Source organism: Suricata suricatta, chromosome 3 (assembly GCF_006229205.1).
Source record: "Suricata suricatta isolate VVHF042 chromosome 3, meerkat_22Aug2017_6uvM2_HiC, whole genome shotgun sequence".
Classification (NCBI taxonomy): domain Eukaryota; kingdom Metazoa; phylum Chordata; class Mammalia; order Carnivora; family Herpestidae; genus Suricata; species Suricata suricatta.
The window spans coordinates 132034554-132056401 of NC_043702.1; the positions used below are offsets into that span (position 1 = coordinate 132034554).

Here is a 21848-nt window from a genome sequence, read left to right on the forward strand (position 1 = left end):
GGGTTCTTCTTCAAAACCCACTGGAATATTTCATAGAAGGATTCTGTTTTTCTATTTTCTTTTATTTGAGAAAGAGAGAGAGAGAGAGAGAGAGAGAGAGAGCGAGCAAGGGAGAGAGGCAGAGGGGGAGAGAGAGGGAGAAGATCCCAAGCAGGCTCCATACTTAATGTGGAACTTGCTGCGGGGCTCGATCTCATGATTCTGGGATCATGACCTGAGCCAAAATTGAGAATCAGATGCTCAACCAACTGAGCCACCCATGTGCCCCTCATATAAGGATTTTTGTGCGCAGTAAGCCACAAGTTACTTAATCCCCCCTTCTCTATCTGTAATTTGAGGAAGATGATGACAAAAATAGCATCTGGCCCCTAGAGCTGATGGAAGTTGAAGTGTGTTAGTGCATATAAACACTTAGGACAGAGCCTGGAATAAGCACTCAATAATTATAACCTATGATGATGATGATGATGATGATGATGATGATGATGATTATAATTATTATTTTTAGATCTTACCCTGATGAAATTGGACCAAAGCATTGGCCGGGCTCCCGGTTTGCCCATGTGATGAAACTACGGCAGGCAGCCCTTCGAACTGCGAGGGAACAATGGTCAGACTACATCCTGGTAAAAACAGATGCTTGATTTCTTGACAAATGTTATCTAGACTGTGTCCAAATCAGTTGCTCACAGCCTAGCACTGTGGAAACAATTAAACCCATCTTTTGTTTAGGAGCCACCTCCCCCATTTTAATAAAGGCACAAGGGAAAACCTGGAGAACTTAATATTGGGGTACCTGAGTCTTATCTCAGACCTATCCCTGAGATGAATTTTCAGTGAGGACACAAATACTCTCCTGAGTTATTTGGTCTTTTTCATGTAATAGGCATAAAAATTTCTGAATCCTTTTAGCTCATAGGGAATGCTCTGGGTAAAGAAATACAAAGTCTTTTCTTTTCTTTTAATGTTTATTTATTTTTGAGAGAGAGCACGCACATGCATGCATACAACACTAGAAATAACACCAAAAAAGCAAAGATGATATTGTTTCATTAGACTTGTCAGTATCTGCTCTCTATCACTAAACTCTGATTCCTAAAAGGAGTACTTTTCACCTAGGTCCATCTCCAACCCATAACCACAACAAAAGCCATCTCAATAATTTATCACATGCACCCTTTCAGTGCAAATAATTTCATATAAGTTTTTAAGTTGATGGTGTTTAACATTGTAAAGCTGTTTAAATGTCAGTGCAGCACACAAATGCTGAATCAGAATTTTTTTGGTAAACAGATTGGCTGTCATAAGAATGAAAGCTTCTGATTATTTGTATGTGTGTGTGGTAAAATATACATAACATAAAATCTATCATTTTATTTATCTTTAAATGTAGATTATTTATTTTATATAATTGGATCTGTGGTTAAACTATCCCTGTAAATGAGTCAGGGATGAGTTAACATGGACGTCTGCTGAGAGAAGGAAATAGCTTCATAGGTTGATATAATGTACTTCCAACAAAAATTCTACTTGTAACATTAAAATGGCATTGGTGGATCTGTTTGGGGCCATTCTGGCACTACTGCAGACTGCAGATGACCTAAATAAGTCTGTTCACTTGTACCTAGGCTAGGCACTGAATGAGTGTTTTCGGACTCATCTTTGAGAGCTCTTGGGAGCTGTCAGTGGTTAATGACCACTAACCAAGGTGTAGGTTGGGTGCTGGTTGTGCCCAGTATGGTAACCCCAATTTATTGCTTTGTGCCTTAGGCAGAGCTAGACATGAGGGAGTAAGTCTACATGTATTTTGCCTGAATGAATACCATCCAGCTTCAGTAGGTTTCAATAAGAAGAGCATAAATTACTGGTTCTGTGTCTCATGAACAGGTTTCTGTGATTCTTCAGAAGTGTTGGGTTTGCCTTGAACCCATTACTGAAAAGTACTTTTCCACCTGATGTTTTCCTTTTCTTTTCCTAGTTCATAGATGTTGACAACTTCCTGACTAATCCACAGACCCTCAATCTAATGATTGCAGAAAACAAAACCATTGTGGCACCCATGCTGGAGTCTCGGGGTCTGTACTCTAATTTCTGGTGCGGAATCACACCTCAGGCAAGTCTTGTGGCTAATGAGTTAAGTCTTTGAGTTTTAATGAAGAGCCGTGTGTCTACCATACCCCACTCACCCTTTCCTCATTTCCTCCCTTAAAATGTGCATGTCATTGTTATGGGAACAAACATGTTCAGGAAAGGAGGTAAATCCAGATCCAATACATAATAATTAGTGCATAATTTTATGTTAATGAATTATGAAGAAAACATTTTAATAAGCTTAGCCTTAGAAGCTTTAAATTAACCAATAAACTTTACTAGTATTTGCACATTTTGCCCCCCTGATTCTGAGATTTTTTTTTAAATTAGGAGTTTTGGGTCATTAAAAGTAACATGATAACACTACAGAAAAATATGGAAATGGAGAAAAGTAAAAAAAAAAAAAAAATTACGTGAATCCCACCACTCTAACATCATGGATAACAGCTTGCATGTTTTAATAACAGTGTCACCAAGTTACTTAAACCTTCTCTTAGTTTCAGAAATATTTAAGTCGTTCACCACTTTCAACTGTTTTAATGACCACAAGGATACTTTACATTTTTCTGTGTTTAATATTATTGCCTTAGATTGCCTTAGGACAGCTTCTTAGAAGTAGAATTACTGCCTCAAAGAGTACTAAATATTTTGATGACCTTTGATACATGTTGCCGAATATACTTCCAAAGACATCTTAATAATCAGAACTGTTGTGTAGCTTGTTTTTACAAAGCTCATCATATGTTTTCATTCATTTGTGAATCCTGAGAAACTTAACTGAAGTCCATGGGGAAAGGGAAGGGGGAAAAAGGGAAAAACAAAATTAAAAATTTTCATCCTCTCTCTTTTCCTTTGCAAAATCTTCAAAGTTTAGACTGTCTGGCTGATTATATTTTTTTATTCTTTAGTTAATAAATTAGATAAAGAGATAAACTGATGGACATGGTATGTATCAATACGGAATAACGATGTGCTAAGGGAAGAACATGTAGGTTCTCATGTTCAAAGGGCTAAACTCTGAGTCCTTCTTTTATATTTGGTTTGGTTTTGGACACAGGCTGAGTCCAGTGTTATGCTGATACATATTTGATAACTGCCTCTCTGCTGGGGCAAAGCCCTGATGGGCACCATGTGCAGTCTGCACTGCGTCAGTGCTCCACCATGCCAACGACTCAAATGCTGCTGGCGCCGGGGAAAGGGGAAGGACAGCCCCTTGGTGATATAATGATTTCAGATAGGCAAAGAGATTTTCTTTTACAGATTTTAAGCTACCAAAATGTCAAGTGGCTTGCAAAATTTCTGCAAATGTAACACACAGTGGCTCTAGCACACTGCTGGGTGAAGCATCCCTCTTTGGTTACAAGTATTTCCTGCAGTTTCTACAGAGTTTGAATGCATGTTATCCACCTCTCTTTTAAGGAGACATGAAGTTCGTATTTATACAAGACATTCAGTTCCTTGGGGAGAAAATGTTTTATTAAGTACGTCTAAATTCATAGACTCTCCGTGAATAATCTTCAGTGTTTCACATGTTGGAGTCACTTGCCGGCTGTTTTTAATGAGTTATGCATTGACACCAGGAACAAGGGTGGATTGCCTTAGTAACTATGGCCTGTAGGTTTTTATTATCTCCTTATTTGCTTTAATCATGAAAAGCAAACAGGAGAAATGTGCTCACTTATTTTGCACAGTAAAATGGAGAGCCACTTAGGGGCAATTCTAATTTTTCTCCTTTTTTTGGCTTTCTACCATCCTCAGTCAGGCTTCTGCTAGGGTGGGAACAGAAACAGCCAATGACTTCATAAGCTTAAGGCAGGTCCTTGTTTCCAGAGGCTTTAAACATAAACACAAATGACCCTGGTGTTTGTCTGGCCAAGAACAGGAACTATTACCAACAACATTCGTTTCTTTGTCAAAAAAGACATTTATCACCTCTGCCTGTCTGCAGGAGACATAGTAATTCTCTCTCTCTCTCTCTCTCTCTCTCTCTCTCTCTCTCTCTCTCCCTCTTTCTCTCTCTCCCTTATTTTCTCTGCTTCCTTCCTTCCCCTCACTCTCAGGATATTTAGTGATTCATCATCATAAGTTTTCCAAACTTTTCATTCTGAAAATATTGTTCCTAAGTAGTCTAGAACTTTGTATTTTACATGTGTTCTTAGGGAGTCCTTCAAAGAAACAGTGTTTCCTTTATCCCTTGAAGGAATGATCATAAATTGAAAGATGTTAAGTAATTCTTAAGTTAAAGGCTAATAAAAAGCTAGTAATATGGGGGTGCCTGGGTGGCTCAGTTGGGTGAGTGCTGGGCTCTTGATTTTGGCTCAGGTCATGATCTCACCATTTGTGAAATCAAGCCCTACATTGGGCCCTGCACTGATTGTATGGAGCCTGCTTGAGATTATCTCTCTCTCCCCCACTCTCTCTGCCCCTTCCCCCCAAAAATAAATGTTTAAAACTGTAGTAAAAATAATACTTCATATAACGAATTACAGTTGTCACAGTGTCTTCACAGACCTGATCACATGTGATCCATTCTACAGCACCGTGAGAGAGACAAATAAGCCATTATCCCAGTTTTCAAGAGAAGAAACTCAGCTCAAAGAGGTGATCTTGGGCTGGGATCAAACAGCTAGGGGAAGGTTAAGATGACTTAATTTGTGTTCTTAATTTGTGATCCTTCTATGTTACCACGTGGTCAGTGGTTAGGCTGGCTCAGCTACAACACTTCTCTCGGCACTGCAGGGAATGTCAGAGAAGTAGAAGTGGCTGCGGTGCCTCGTGTGTGGGTCCTGACATCACCACAGAATGCGTGACCATAAAATATGGCGACTGATCAGTGACCTTGCGAGCCCTTCTGCAAGCACCGAGTGGAGTGCCCCTTAGAATGTGGGCTCCGTGAAGCCTCACACTCATTCCATGAGCCTGTTGCCTAGGACATTTATGGAGATGCCCTTCAAAGCTTCCAGATACCTTTTTTCTCCAAAGTTTATATCTGAGATAGAGACAGAGAGAGAGCAGAGGAGGGGCAGGGAGAGAGGGAGAAACAGAATCACTATCTGACAGCACAGAGCTGGACATGAACCATGAGATCATGACCTGAGCCGAAGCTGGATGCTTAACTGAACCCCCCAGGTGGCTCTATGCTAGGCACTATTCTAAGCATTTTTCAGATTTTACCTTACTTAATTTTTAGAGGCAACACCATGGAGTAGGTGATGGCGTAGTTCCTGTTGTACAGATGAGGAAGTAGGCATAGCGAAGTTGAGTAACCTGACGTACAGATGATAAGTAGCTGAGGTGGAATTTGAATTCAGGCAGCCAGACACTGGGCCCTGTGCTTTTAACTGCCCTGCTCTACCAGCTCTTTTTTTGTTTGTTTGTTTTTTAATGTTTATTTATTTTTGGGAGAGAGAGCATACACGAGAGGGGAGGGATAGAGAGAGAGGGAGACAGAGGATCTGAAGTGGATTCCCCACTGATAGCAGAGAGCCCGAAGTAGGACTTGAACTCACAAACCATGAGATCATGACCTGAGCTGAAATCAGACACTAAACCAACTGAGCCACCCAGGTGCCCCTGTTCAACCACCTGTTAATATTTATACCTCATATTCCATCAGATGTCAACATAATATATACTTTTATGAGATCATGAAATCCAGAGATATGCTGAAACCCAAATTATTTCAGATAACAAGACCCTGTAAGTACTATTTAATATGTAAGTAGCATTTCTTGAACTCAATTGGAAGTCCTTAGGCCAAGATAAGAAGAGGGGCACTGACTTTGCTTGGGGACTTCTCCGTAAGTGGTGGGAACTAAGGAGGAATCAGCGTGGCAGAAGACTGGGAAAGACGAAGCCCTTAGATCAGAGAACACAGCCCACCTGTCTCTCTTTTCCAGGGCTTCTATAAACGGACCCCAGACTACCTTCAGATCAGAGAATGGAAGAGGTTGGGCTGCTTCCCCGTGCCCATGGTTCACTCCACATTCCTAATTGACCTCAGGAAGGAAGCCTCTGGCAAGCTGATGTTTTACCCCCCGCACCAGGACTATACATGGACCTTTGATGACATCATCGTCTTTGCCTTCTCCAGCAGGCAAGCAGGTACTGTTTGTGTTCACTTCTTCCTTCACCATGGAAACACTGCAGCTAACCGGCTTCTTTGTTTTGTGCATCTTATTATAGAACAGTCTTATATAGAGCTTTTTTTTCCAAATGGAATTAGAGACACCTGTTTGCATTAACCATACCAGCACCCTCTTTATTGATGTCCGGGTGAGCACCAGTAACTAAGAGCCAGGGCTGGCTTCTCCCTGGAAACTCACTCTCTTCTTTTTAATGTTTATTTATTTTTGAGAGACAAGAGACTGAGCATGAGCGGGAGAGGGGCAGGGAGAGAGGGAGACACAGAGTCTGAAGCATGCTCCAAGCTCCAAGCTGTCAGCACAGAGCCTGATATAGGGCGCAGACTCATGGACCATGAGATTTTGACCTGAGCTGAAGTCAGGTGCTTAACTGACTGAGCCACCTAGGTGCCCCACTCACTCTTTTCTTTTTGAGTGCTGGGAAGACAGCGCTGGTGGGGAGAGCCATGAGCAGGAGACTGGTTCTCAATGGTGCGACTGTATCATTTTCTTCACTATACGGAATTTTTCTATTAATTGGGAAACTGTGACAAAACAACAGTGGCAAAAACCCCGGACTTTAAAATCAGAATTTGATTTCTTTTTTAAAAAGTCTGAGCTGGTACAGTGGCTCTGTTTCCCTTGTGCCACCCTGCACACACAGTCAGGGAGGATTTAATTCACTAAAGCAACTCAACAGGAAGATACATGACATTCCTAAAGCAAAGCTGTATTTCAGACCTTTCTGAGAGAAGTCAGGTCTCATCATCAATGAGCCAGAAATGTGCCATTTCAGTGCCAACAGAAGTGAGTTTAGAAAGTAGGCAGATTGTGAATAAACTCATGTGGCCATATAAGTTAGGGTGGGTGAGATCAGGACCCCAGGCATTGAGGCAGCTTGCTGGCAGGTGAGAATGTTAATACAAATTCAAGCCACAGCTCACACGACAGGCCATCTTTAAAGCCATAGGTGTCCCACACAGCAGTTGTAGATTTGATAGGAATGAGAATATTTGGTGGAAATGTGGAAGGCTATTTAACTTTGGCTTCTAGATGCGTTTAGACCCTTTGGCCAGGTGTACGCATTCTTCAGCCCCGTGTCAAAGAAAAAGCAAGGTTCTTATCCTCACCTTGACTGGGAGTTTTCATGTCAATGTTAATGGAAACTGCCTCTTTTAACACGGCCGGTGATTTTCTCTGACTTCTCCAGGATTGGAAGGAGACTCGGGGCCTTCTCATTCCCTCCAGTGTGCTAGTCCCTTCACTTCAGCACTTGCAGTAAGGGTGTTCCAAGAAAGTGAACTATTCACAGTGACAATAATGGTCCTTGCCTAACAGAGTCCTCTTTTGTAGTCATTGCATAAGGTGTTGTTGTGACCCATGCACTAAATTATTATGATGTAGGTTTTCAACAAACAACTGGATTTGGGTCTGGAAGAGTGACACAGGCCGGATAGGAATTTTTCAGCTCTGTCCTGTGCTTGGCCTGTTTGCTCAGATTTTATTTTTTGTTGGCCCATAGGCCCCATAGGCCTTCCCAGGACACTGAAAACAGGTGGAGAGGCTCAAAGCTGTTTGGCAACTCAGTTGGGGAGAGAGGAGGTAGAAAAGAAAGGAGAGGGAATCGATATTCTAGGCTTTGCCTTTGTGCCTAGAATTGTGTTCAGCTCTGTGTTACTTGGGGAGATATGATCTTTACATGTGGAAGCATGAGCAATAGCTGTGAACCAGGGAGAGCTGAGGGCCACATCAGTGGTATCAGCCGTGAACAGGTCAAGAGTCAAGCAGGAAAGAACAGCTGTCATTTGGGGGAATGAAACAGCTTTCCTGATAGTCCTGTGGCTCTCCGGTGGCACTTGAACTTCTCTTGAAGTATTGCCAGGAGAGATAAGAATGAACCTGGGAGTCCTGCACAGCCTGTGGATGCTTTTCCTTTCTGAGATCCAAAGCAAGAGTCTTGATAAAAAATAATTTGTGTTCTCTTGTTCTCACTCTGTAAAGCTCCCTAGCTGTGTTTCACCCATTGAAGAATCATTTTTTTAGATGTCCAAAAGGAAATAAAGGGTCTACGTGTTCCTGGTGGGCCATCTAACCACAGACCTTGATCCTTAATCTTTCACCTCTTACTCCAGGCATTGCCATGTGTGGTTGATGAGGGAGAGACGCAATCCAAGTGTGGCGGTGCGCAGAAGAGAGCACAGGGGTCACAGAAGAGTCTCTGTGGCTAGCGTGGAGCCGGGGTCAGGAGTTCATGGCCCATTGTGGCCAGAGATGTGGGCTTTGTATCATGGCCACAGGAACCATCTTTGGCGCCAGCCAGTCATCTTCTGAATGCCTGCTGTTGAGTCAAAACAGGCAAGAGGTGTGGGTGATGGGCATTCAGATCTGCCTCCGACACATCACTGGTAGTAACTGCATGGGCTGCCCATGTACAAAGATGGCAACCCAGAGTCATTACTGGTTCGGAGCCTGGGCTTCAAGGACCTTGGGCAGATAGAAAGATACTTGGCATTGGGTTTTTAGGTACAAAGGTTTTGTGCTAATGACTTACTGTATGACCTTGGGCAAGCCATCACCCCTCTGGAGCTGGTCTTTCACCACGGAGGATAAAAATAAGCATATCAATCCAAGTATAAAGGTACTAATGAGTACAAGAAAATGTTTGCTATTTTCATATGACAACTACAGAGCTTCAATGTGTAGTTTTATTTACCTTTCTTTTTCACAGGGAAAGAAAATTATTTTCTCCAGAAGTAGTATACAGTGAAAGTACCAGATTCCTTCATAGACTTTAACTAATTATCAACACATTTCCTTTTATAACTTACATTTTTATCAAATTATCCATGCACATGGTTGAAAGAATTCAAATAGTCCCCCAAGGTTTATTATAAAATTAGAAGTCTCTTGCACATCAACCCCCACTCCATACCTTCATTTCCCTCTTCTAGTAGAGAGACAGTTTTTAAAGTTTATTTATTTATTTTGAGGGAGAGAGAGAGGAACAGAAAGGGAGAGAGAAAATCCCAAGCAGGTTCTGCACTCAGTGTGCAGCCCGATATGGGGCTCAATCCCAGGACCCATGAGATCATGACCTGAGCTGAGATTGAGAGTCAGACACTTAACTGACTGAGCAACCCAGGCACTCCAAAGATAGGACTTCTAACTCTTCCAGATGATGATAGAAGTATAATATTATATCCATGTTTCTAAATAATATGATTGTGTTGCCACTTCTGGATTCTCTGGCCTTACTTTGGGTATTATCTATTGATTGTCCACCGCAGAAGAGGAGAAGTAGCTCTCTCCCCGCCATGCTCCCTCATGCAAACACATTCCTCCCGACAACAGCCTGTCCTCCCGACAGAGTTCCATGGCAATTTAAGACAGATCAATGGCCAGTAGTTTTGTTGTTCTAATATGTGAACCTAATTAGAAGCTGAGCCACATATGGACTATGGTTAGTTTTCCTTCCATGTTTAACTTAACTATTGGCTTTTTCCCTTTAGTTTTATTATTACTAATACAATCTAAAACTAAGCTTTAATTGTCTAAAGCATCTCTTAGAATGGTCAGATTTATCAGATGTTCTTTTTGCATGTTTGTGAAGATGTCTCTTCTGGAACCTTCCAATGCACTGTTATCTGAGTGGTGCTGAGCTCTCAACTTGGGACCCCCTTCCCTTCTCCCTTACATTGACCCTCCCATCAATTATGTCTCAGGGCCTCCTTGTTTTCTGTAATCCACCGCCTCCTCTTCTCCTTCCCCTTTCTCCTCCACCTCCTTCTCCTTCTTCCGCATCAACCAGTCACTTTGTGAGAAAGTGTGATGGTAAGTAAATATCTCTGACTTTGCTGCATGAAAATGCCTTTCTTGTCCCTTCCCATTTGATGGACAGCTTGGCTAGGTCTACTCTCCCCTTTTGACTGAAGCTTTGGAAAGTTGCATGGTAAAATGATTTACCTAATTAGGATAGAGAGGCAGCCTAAACATGAAATCATCTTCCTCCCGCTTCCCAAACTCATCAGGACTTTGCAAGGGGGTACATTTTGGTTTGAAGCAACCCTGAAGTATTTGTGTGGGCAAACTGCTAGTGAGTTTACTTGGCAGAGCAAGAGAAGTGACCACGCTTGCTGGACCAGCCCTGATTTGTGCCAGATTCAGTGAGGAGGAGACTAAAGGCTCTTTTCTTCCTCAGTTTTTCTCTGTTAATGCTGTGAGATGGCATCACCTGATCTGGCAGGTGATCCAGATGACTGGAGGAAATTTCATCTGCACGACACAGAGAAGTCACTATGCAGATAATTCTGTCTCTGGAAAGCATAGATGATTATGGCCATTAACATGTCAGAAACTTGGACACACGGACCAGAGCTTGGCAGATTCATTTTTTTAACTAAACAATCTTTCCATTAGTCAGGAGCGTCAGCTGTCGGATCTCTGTGAGACCCTCTTGATTCCTATATCACTAATGTTCTGCACAGATGCTGTGCAGCTCGTGGGGTTAGTCACGTGGGGCCTTGAAAGCAGCACTGAACACAAGAGGGCTGAGGCATGTTTCTGGCATTGGCATTTGACAGGTTCTTAACAGGACTTGAACTGCAGTCTTCTTTTGTCCCTTTCTGAATCTGTTATACAAGCTTCATGTCTGTTGGTTGACTCCAAATCCACGCCTGCTAAGAGAAGAAATAAAGCCTTAGAGCACCATGGAGAGTTCTAATTTTCCTTTATTCTTTTTGGTTTTTGTTTTTTGTTCTCCATATGCCTAGATTTAGCTTTAATCTGTCAGCCTCACAGGATTTTCCTGTTTGCTTTCATATCAAATGCGGATTCTATTCCTCATCTTCTTGTTATTTCCTGTAGGCAGACTACAGTGCTCCATTCTGTTCTCTGGAATGGGAATTCCTTGCCTCCTTTTGATCCCTTCATGCCTTTAGTGTTCATTTCAGACCACGGGTATGCTTTTCCTTCAGAGAGAAAAAAATCAATTTCCTCTGAGCTGAAGAATGGCCCCCGGTTTTTATTAGCCTCCAATGCTGTGTTAAATTTTCTTAATAAAGAGCATTTTTGAGGTCTACAGGCAGTGTCTGAAACAACTACTTGTTCATTTCCAGTGCCAAACTCAGCTTTAGCTGCAGTCCGAGCTTTCTTCCCCTTAGTTGTTTCTAGAGAACTAAGAACCCTGTGTTCTGATTGGTTGCTTTTGTTTCTCTTTCTTGGGTCCTCAGGCATCCAGATGTACCTTTGCAACAGAGAACACTATGGCTACCTGCCCATCCCCCTGAAGCCCCACCAGACCCTACAGGAGGACATTGAGACCCTCATCCACGTGCAGATAGAAGCAATGAGTGAGTGACCCAGGAACCCGGGTGATGGCTCTTGTTCCGTTGCTGCCGTGACCACACCAGCCACCTTTCCCCTCTCCCAGGACTGTGCCCTCACAGTCATCCATCTGCCTGGGCTGGACCGTAGCTATTCAGTGGTTCATTTGTTCTTAAGCTTTTCCTGTGTGACAGATGAATATGCCAAGGTCGGCCCTTAGGGAGCTTCTGATACAGGTAGAGAGCTGGGTCCACAGTAAATACATTTTGTACAATATCAGAAGGGCTATAATGGTGTCTTGTGGTGTGGATTTAAATTTGAAACTTTTCATGCTTTCTATTGATATGACTTTGGAAAGGTAATCTAATCTCCTTAGTTATGAAATGGAGATAAAGCTTTAGCATTTGGGAGCAAATAAAGTCTAATAACAATGAAGTCTAATAACAATAATTATGACTTCAACTTAATAATAGATTATCATATAACAAATGCTATCCTAAGCATTTTTTGTATATGTCTCACTAATCCTAACAACAATCAATGACAGGGTTTTTGTTATCCCATACTAAAGATGAAGAAATTGAGATATAGAGAGTGTGAGTTACTTGCTCTAGATCATTTTGCTAAACAAATGACAGATTGGGATTTTAACCAGTCTTGCTATCTGCAAAGCTCACGTCCTTAAACACTGCATCGTTATTGCCTCTGGGTCTAGCATGATGTCAGAAAAATCACTCACTATCATAATGATCATGTATAATGTTTAGTGGTGGCTAAAGGAAAAGGTAATGGTGAAACCCTGCCTAGGGGAGGATGTTGGAAATGGCTTCCAGAAAGGAGGGAATATTTGCAGTTCATTTTCTTGCAGCATCTGGGAAATTCTGTTATTCATCACTGGGGTATAGAAGGTGCATATGTGGGCGGTGGGGATGGGGAGGTGCAGCAGGAAGTGAGGCTGGAAAGGGGCATGAGCCCAGCCAGAAGGCCCTCCAATGTATAAGGAGGTGTTTGGACTTTTACTGAAAAGAAAGGAACTCTTACAGGGATTTTTAGCAGAGAAATGTCGATTTGAAATCTGGATTTTTAAAGGTCACTTTCATGTTAAGGGAAGTATGGCTGGAGTAGGATGGGGCAGAGGATGGCTCAGGCCAGGAGCGAAGAGATCGTTTTTGACATTACATGGCAACCGAGGCAAAAGATGGTGAGGATCTGAGCCAGGGCAGGAACAGGGGGAATGGAGAGGAAGGAAGAGATTAGGAGAACCTTATGACATAGGATTGAAGGGACTTAATCAAGAGTGTGTGGCTGAGCAAAAGGGAAGGAGAGAAAAACTTCTAAGTTCTGACTTTAGTGTTTTGGGATAACAGTAAGAGTTTTAAATGGTATAGAGCATGTAGAATAAAGGAGACATTTGCAAAGAAAAATCATGAGTTCATTTTTAGACCCATTGAGTTGCCTGGGAATATCTATTTCCTGCTCCCCACCCACAGTCAATGCCTTGTTCATCATGTTCATCTCAAAAAGAACAGCAAATAAAACCCCAAACCAGCAGAAGATGGAAAATAATAAAGATTAGAGCAGAAATCAATGCTACTGAAAAAAAAAAAAAAACAGTAGAACAGATCAATGAAACCAGGAGCTGGTTCTTTGAAAGAATTTTAAAAAATTGATAAACCTTTAGCCAGTTTGATCAAAAAGAAAAAGGAAAGGACCCAAATAAATAAAATCAATAGTGAAAGAGGAGAGATCACAACCAACAGCAGAAATAAAAACAATAATAAGAGAATATTATGAGCAATTATAAGCCAATAAAATGGGCAAATTCCTAGAAACGTATAAACTACCAAAACTGAAACAGGAAGAAATAGGAAATTTTAATATACCCATAACCAGTAAAGAAGTCGTTAATAATAAAAAAATCTCCCAAAAAACGAGTCCAGGACTGTATGGCTTTCCAGGGGAATTCTACCAAACATTTATAGAAGAGTTAATACAGATTCTTTTGAAGCTGTTCCATCATGTTCATCTCAAGGCATAGCCCTTTGTCTGTCACCTAGTAGACACCCCGTAAAGATTTGTTGACTAATTGAATGAATAAATGAACAAATGAGTTTAGATTGACATGTCCAGTGAGTCGATGGAGAGATGAATCTATCAAGCCTAAAGACGTTGAGTCGGGATGCAATAACAAGATGACGTGATGTCACAGAATTTCAATAAAACAGGAGCATGAGAAGTGGAGGAAGTTCAAGTATGATAAGGACTGAAAAAGAAGCCCAGTAGATTTTATCAGCTAATGCCCATAACAAGAGTGGTTTCAGAAGAGGCTGAATCAGATCTGATTCAGAGTGTTGTAGAAGAAATTAAGAAGCAAGGAAATAGAGAAAAAGCAGAGAATTTTTTTTAAGAAACATAGTTGAGACCAGAGGGTAAGGAAGTCAATAATAAATTAAAAAATTCACCAGAAGTTTCCTTTAAGTAGCAGATTCTCCTACTGTATTTATATAAGCTTCTGTTTGCAAAGTATCAGTCAGCTCAATATACCCAGGGCTCATCAGTGGTGCTGAACAAAGTACACGCACAGATGATGCGTGGGATGCGTAGAGAAGCCCTCCTCCCATCACAACCTCTGCATGCTGGCTTTCCTCATCTCCGTGTCCTTGGGTTTGAGAAAGGCAACAAGAGACACTATTGTTCTCTAAGTATATAGAGAATAATAGGAATAATGTAGAAAAAACTCCCCAGCATTCATGGGGGGAATGAAGATTGAATAGGGAGCTGGTTCATTGTTATAGTATTTCTTGAACCAGCCCCTAGGAAATCCCTTTGTGAATTTCATTAATACATACTGTTTCTGCCTATTCTGCCTATTGTCTATGTTCTAGACGAGGGCAGCACCTTACTGCCTTTTATCCCAAGCACCTAGCACAGGGCAAGACATCTGGTTGGTACCAAACAAGTATTTGCTCCAAGTATGACCACACAAGCAAAAGAACAAATGAGGAAATGAATGAAAACTGTATTGCAAAGAGCACTGAACCAGAATGCAGCATAATGAATTTCAACCCAAGCCCTGTCGCTGCTGGAGGGAGAATTCCACGCCCACTACCCCCTTCACCACCCACCCCGTCCAGAGCTTTAGTTCCTTTATCTGTGGAGGGAGGATGATAGCACTTACTTTGCAGGGTTGAGAGGAGCAAAAAAATTAGGTACACCAACTCCATAAAATATTGAAGCATTGCTATTATTAAGATTCAGTTTGACCTTGGTAATGTGCCCCTCCCACCCCCACCGCCGTGACCCGTGTTTCGTGCCTGCCAGACTTGACTCCAAGTAGATGTCAGCTCAGAGAAAGTCAGTGAAAGACTTGCCTTCTCTTGTGTTCCCCCCCAGAGCGGAAAGCACAGAAGCTGGCCTGTGTGTAGAAGCACACACTGTCAATTAAGTCTTTAATGATTATAAATTACAAATATGTATGGCACGGCGCTGCAGTACTCTGAGAAGAGCCTATAGTTTGTAGCTGCCATTTCTGATCTCACATAGGTGGTATTTTATTTAATTTTTGGATTTGCCTTCTTTAGTTATAATTCTGTTAAAATTTCAGATTCTGAGTTTTAAAAGGCAGAACATAATTGGAGTAAGAAAAATAATTAGAAAATAAACCTTTGAGGGTAGTAATGCAGAAACACAGACTGGAGGCGCCTATAGGATTAAGGATTATTAATGAAATTACATTCATCAAGTGTCCTCGGGAAAGATGGGCCAGATGTTAAAAGCTCTTTGCACAGCGTCCGGAACCCACTGGGCCATAAGGAAACAGCTGCTAATACACTATACCAACTGAAGCATTAGAACAGGAATTATATTTATGTACAAACACTGAGTGCCTTCCTACAATCTATGAGGGTACTGGGGATTCAAAACATTTTACAACCAGTTCTCTGCTTTGGGTGTATGTATTTAAATGGAGACATAGGACAAACATAAAAAAGACCCCAATGATGCAGGAAAGTGCTTTGTGAAAGGAGAAGACTTAAGGGCAGTTAGAATTTGGAATAGTGAGGGCGCCTGGGTGGCTCAGTCGGTTAAGCCTCCGACTTCGGCTCAGGTCAGATCTCACGTTCGTGGGTTCGAGCCCTGCGTCAGGCTCTGTGCTAACGGCTAGCTCAGAACCTGGAGCCTGTTTCCGGTTCTGTGTCTCCTCTCTCTGTGCCTCCCCCTCTAATGCTCTGTCTCTCTCTGGTATCAAAAATAAATAAAACGTTAAAAAAAAAAGAATTTGGAACAGTGAGAAATTGCTCAGGCAGGTGTGTTCTCTGAGAGCTGGTGATGGTCAAGCTGGGCTTTGCTAGAGCGTGTGGTTTATGCAGAAGGAATGATATGGTGAGGGCCCTATAGCAGAGAAAACAGACTCAGCAAAGACACTGTTCGGAAAGCACTGTCACCCTCCAGAAGGTTTGGCTTTAAACAATAGAGGAAAATAAAGTTTGAAGGTTGGGGTGGCTTAATTGTGGTCGCTGAATGCCCCACTAAGGCAGAATGCCGTCCACAAAGCAGTAAGGAGGCAGGAAGGTTTTAGAAGAGAGTCAGGCTTTAAGTACTAAATAAACCCTTGCTGTGTTCCATGGATTGCTCATGGTGCGGGGGATACAGCAGTGAGTAAGGTCAGCAGCGCCCTGCCGTCAGCGAATTAATTTTCCGACACAGAGATGCAGACAGTATATTGAGGGAGCAGCCAGCCACCTGAATGTTTGAGGGGAGAGTGGTCCAAGCAGAAAGAACTGCAAAGGCCATTTGGAGAGCTTGTAATGCTCCAGGAACAAAAGGCTAATATGGTTAGAGTAACAAAATGAGGAGTTGAGTAGGAGATGAGATCATGAAGAAAGAAGTATCCAGATCATGCAGAGCCTTGGGACCACAGTAAGGAATTCAGACTTTATTCTAAGAGTAATGGGACTCCATGTGTGGTGCTGGGGGCAGGGGGGCAGTGGCATGACATTATTTATGCGTTTAGAAAGATCACTCTGTCTGTGGTGTGGATGCTCAAGTATAGGAGGAGCGATACCTCTCTCTTGGTGAGAGAAGAAGGCAGTTGGGATGCAAGCTGAGGCAGAGAGGTGATGAGAAGCAGGTGGATTTAGGGTATATTTATTGGCAGAGCTAATAGTTTACAGAGGCCCGGATGTGGCTCACGAAGGAAAGCAGGGAATCCAGAGGACACCAGGATTGTGGTCTGGCATACCATTTAATGAAATGGGAAAAGATTTGGGGAGGGAAGTTTTGGTCATGTAAGCTTACGGTAATTTTTAAACATCGAAATAGAGAGGTTAGAAAGATATTTGGATAGGAGTCTAGAGTTCAGGGAAGATATTCCATCTGGAGGCAGACATCTGAGAGTCATCAGCATTAAAAGGACATTTGAAGCCATGGAACAGTGTGCACTTGTTTAGTAAAAGATCATAGAAAGAGAAGAGGGGAAGGAAGAGGACAGATCCTTGGGGGGACACAAACAGCCAAAAAGCTGGAAGGAAAAATTGAGAAGTGTCCCAGGAAGGAGCCAGATGCTGCTGAGAAGCCTAGTAAAATGAGGACAGGGAATTTCTCGTTGGTTCTGTCAAGATAAGGACCTGTGATGACCTTGATAGGAGCCACTGCAGTGCAGTGACAGAGTGAGCTAGCCCATTGGAGTGAGCCAAAGGGAGGACAATGAGGAGATGGGAAAGTGGAATCTTGTTGAGATGGAGAGAGAGAGATAGGATGGTGGCTGGAAGGGAGTGAGAGATCAAAGGAGAGGTTGTTTTGTTTGTGTTTGTTGAGATAGGATTTTAGCGTGTTTATGTGCTGACAAGAAAGATCCACTATATAAGAAGAACTGGATGATGTAGAAGAGAAATTAGTGGTAAGGCTAAAGTCCTTGAGAAAATACGAAGCCTTGTAATCTAGGACAACTTTGGAGAAGTTGTCCTAGATGGGAACAGAGCTGCGTCTTCCACCCTAGCAGATGGGAAGACAGAATGAGTAGGTGCAGATGAATCTGGCTTTGTGCACTGGAGGTAGAAGGAAAAGGAAGGTCTACATCGCCTTTGAAAGTTTTCTTTATGGAGTACATAGTACATCAGCTTGAGAGAGATGCTAGAGGCTTTGGAGGAGAGGACAAAGCATAAAACAAATCTCTCAGTGAGTGGGAAAGTAAATTTACTATGAAAGTATAGTTGCATCATTTCACAGTGTCGAGTGCCAATTTGACATCTGTGGTTGTAATTTTAAAGTGATTTAGTTGACACAGTTGTGTGAATTTCTCTTGCAGTATTCTTGGTGCTGAGTAAGGGGGTAATTGGCTTTAAGCAGGATTGTGATCTTACCAAACAAGATCAATGGAAGCAAATTAAGAATCTTTACAAATGGGTAAGAGTGCTGGCCCATTGGACTGGGTGCCAACAGACATGAGGACATGAAGGATGTGATGAAAGCAGACGTGGTAGTGGGTCACTGAAAGAATGATGGTTGGTGCAAGGACCTAGAAGCCAGGCTGTTGGGTGGGTCACCATGTGGATGCTGAGGTTTTAAGGACAATGGCAGGGACAGCAAGACTGTGAGCCAAAGATTGTCATCATCAGGGGCTGAGGAGTCATGACTAGGAGACAGAGGGTGCTAAGATACACTTCAAAGAAGCTGGGAGTTTTGAAGGATGAAAGGGAAACAGTTTGGAATGAGTTGGGGGAGGTGAGAAAAATCAGCTTCTACTCTCACAGGTGAAAGGGAGGCAGTGTCCTTAAAGGAAAGACAAATTTTTAGTTTAAGTAAAAAGATGAAGAGACATTCAGAAAAAATAAGGGACCAAAAATGTCAAAGAGCTGATTAATTACAGACTGGAGCTTCAGAGATCGGAGGGAAAGAGCCTGGGTAAGGTGGGAGGTGAGAGATTGTAACATTAAGAGCTAATGATTGCTGAAAGCACCGTGTCCATCATTCTACATGTACTTACTCATTTCAGATGTTAGAAGCTATACAGAAAATTTGGTTAGGTGCTTCCTGTACAGAAAATTGGGAGATGAATGGCAGGAAGTTAGATCTTGTAAAGGTGGTAGAAGGAAATGGGTTATATGTGGCATGAGGAGATTTGTCTTGCAAGCCAGAGCATGAGGTGGTAGGCGATCTTAGGTGCCGATTCCCAGTAACAACATTTTGGAGCAACAGAATGTCATGTAAAGATTATTAAGATTATTGCATGTGAAATCAGAAGGTCCCATAATCTTACCAGTTACTCACCAAATGATCTTGGGCACCAGTTTTATTCACTATTTGACCTTGGGCAAGTCTGCCTCCTGGTGGGTCTCAATTTCTTCATCTATAAAAACAAACAACCAAAAAAAAAAAAATGAAGATAAGTGATGTGGTTGACTAGAAAAGCACTTAACAAATTGCAGACTGTCGAGTGTGACTGTTGTGGTCATGAACAGCGCTGTGCTTGAAGATGATTTTGACCATAGCATGCGAAATAAGTTAGATCAAGGCAAGGCTAAGTGCATGAGTGTTTGAAAAATACTAAAACAGCCCAGGCATGGTGAGCGAGGGGACCTTAGCTAAGGTGGTAACTGCAGCAAACAAAGAAGTTCAGGACAACTTTAGGATTCTAATGACATGATTATGATTTAGTTAGGACTTGGTATGAGCACAATCATCTCTATTTTGGGATGCATGACTGGGCTGCATGCATGATTTCTCACTGGATGGTGTGTGCCCCAGTAGGGATTACAGAAAAGGCAACAAGCAGTGGTCACCCAGGAGCAAAGGCTTAGCTAACTGAGCTCCTGTGACCTCAGCCCAGTTGCTAAGGCCAACTTGATGCCAGTGGCTACTAAGGACCAGTTTTAGGGGCAAAGCAGAGTGGGGGCAAAAAGTTCAGGAGTCAGAATTAGGTTCACAAACCAGTTCTGTCAGCTCTGTGACCCTGGGCAAATTATTGAAGCCTTTGTTTCTTTATCTGTAACAATAGGGACACTCATTCTTATTCCATGGGACCTGTTGTGAAGATTAAAATAACTGTGATTACACGTGTGGAAAGTGTAACCCAAAGTTCAGTGAGTAATAGTATCTCTACAAGAATAGCTATGATGATGATTATTCCTAGATCTTGAAACTATCTAGGAGCCAAAGAAGTATATTTTCCCAATTGGTGGCACAGTGGGGCACTGTGTCTAGGGAGGGATTTAATGAGGGATTGATAAATTAGGAATGATGGGGTCAGAAATGACCCCAAACAGAAGCTGGAATACACCTTACCTTGGACTCTGATGAAGCAAAGACACATCCCTTCTCCTTGCATAGTAAGTTTTATATGTCTTACTTGTATCATTCCCTGTCTTTCCTAGTGGCTTAGCTCTGTCTTCAGTGACAAAACCCAGGCATAGTTCTCATATTTTTGCTCAATGGTGGCTTTCAGAAGCTAGCCACTTGTGGCTTTTGGGGGACACTTGTCCTGTGAATGCAGTGACTGCTTGTGTTTGATGGAAGCAAAATGGTAGTCTCTTTGGCTAACATGTTAAAGCCACACAGACCATGTGAGTGCCAGACAGAGACCAACAGCGTGGAAGGGGTAACTCAAAATATAACCCCCTCCCAACTCCAAGGGCCAAGGAAGGAGAGCCAGACAGCTCCTCAAACAACATTATGAACAAGAAGGAGATTGTATGTTAAGTTTCTTTCTCTTAAAAGCCTAACTGTGTACATGGTGGCCCCTCAATCAATATTCGTTGATTAAAAAAAATTAATGAGGAATGGGGTAGAGCAGAAAGGAACAAAATATTCTGGGCTTCTAGTGGAAACAGAAGTGACACACACACGCACTGTGTACTCACAGAAATGTGACCACTGGGGTCAGGGTTGAAGTAATGAGACCAACAACTCTTGGGGTTAGTTTAGAAAACCTGTCTCAGAACCTTCTAGAACTTCACATCATTTGATCACACGTGACGCTGGATGTTGTGGTTTCTCTTTAATATCTCAGGGAAGGGTAAGTTAAAACCAATAATACTCTGTGGACAGTGTCTCAGTCAGAAGGGTGAAGAGGTTATGCTAGGATATCAGTGACAAAATCCCGCTGGCTTCATACAGCAATGCCTAATTTCTTCCTATGCAAGGTCCACAGTGGACCTGGTGTCCTTCTGGGCAGCTGTCCTCCATATGTTAGCACACCATTCGAGGCCACTTCAAATGTGGGATTTCTCCCTTATCAACATCTACTACTCTGGCCATTGTGGTGGGTGGGGCTGGGGAGGCAGGGGGTGGGGTGGAGGAAGGGCTTGCAGAGCTGAGAAGCAGCAGTTCACGAAGCCATGACCGATTTCAAGGGAGAGGAAATGATTCCTCTCATAGGCCTGGAGTGGGGGAGAGGGGCACTGCTGACCAGTAGTGAAGGCCAGCGCCAACACTTCCGCGAACCTCCCAGTTACCAGCTCTCACTTGGCTTTCTTGCTATTATCCTTTTGAGGAAAACGAAGTAAGTACTTTGAATTTGCAGTTCCAAAGGTCTTCAAGACTTTTTCAGATTCTTCACTCAGCATTGCTTCCCAGCTTTCAAATGGGTAGTTCGCAAAGAAAACTTTTTTGGAGTATCAAATAAATTAATCGTTTATTACTTAAGATGCAGTGTCCCTCCCATCTGGAAATTTACCTGTTAGCCCTGTACCAAGGGCTGGGATGTGGGCTGGCCCCCAGAGGCGAGTTTGTGTTAAAATAAAGGACCTTTTGCATACCTGTAGCTAAACCTGCCTGGATGGGATAAAAATAGTCCCAGACTTTGGCCCTTTAAAATAGACAGAGAAAGTGTTATTTAGAAGAAGGCTGGCCCAGTTCTGAGGTCTTTCTTTCATTATGAGCCACAGTAAAGTAATAGCATAAAAGTTACTGAGTCTTTATTATGCTAATTTGTTGGGATGAGTGCTTTGCATAAAGGTCTCGTTTAAATTTTGCAACACCCTAAGAGATACACTTTTATTATCTTGACTTAACACATGAAGAAACAGGTTTGGAGAGGTCATCTGACCTTCCAGACCTTCACAGACCAAGTTTGGACTCAGGTCATCTGACTCCAGAGCCTTTACCCTTAACCTTCCTAGACGGACTCTCATCTCCTCTTAAAATAAGTCTTAAGGGAAATGGAGTGAATATTGCAGTCTGCATAGAAACAAGTGTTCTCGAAACTCTGACCATCCGCGTTCCTGTGTAGCCCTGAGTCCTGGAGAACTGCTGAGCGGTGGCCCCGGTTTCCGGACATCTGGGCTGTGTTCCTAGACAGCTGGTGTGTGGATG

General features: G+C 42.4%; 1 protein-coding gene across 1 annotated transcript in view; it reads left to right on the plus strand.

Moving 5' to 3' along the window:
• COLGALT2 (collagen beta(1-O)galactosyltransferase 2) overlaps window positions 1-21848 on the plus strand; it is a 98664-nt gene that overhangs the window by 57536 nt on the left and 19280 nt on the right. Inside the window, exons 3-6 of the mRNA XM_029935217.1 lie at window positions 509-626; window positions 1979-2113; window positions 5991-6195; window positions 11444-11563. Of these exons, the coding sequence (XP_029791077.1) occupies window positions 509-626; window positions 1979-2113; window positions 5991-6195; window positions 11444-11563 (578 nt within the window). The remainder of the gene's footprint in view (window positions 1-508; window positions 627-1978; window positions 2114-5990; window positions 6196-11443; window positions 11564-21848) is intronic.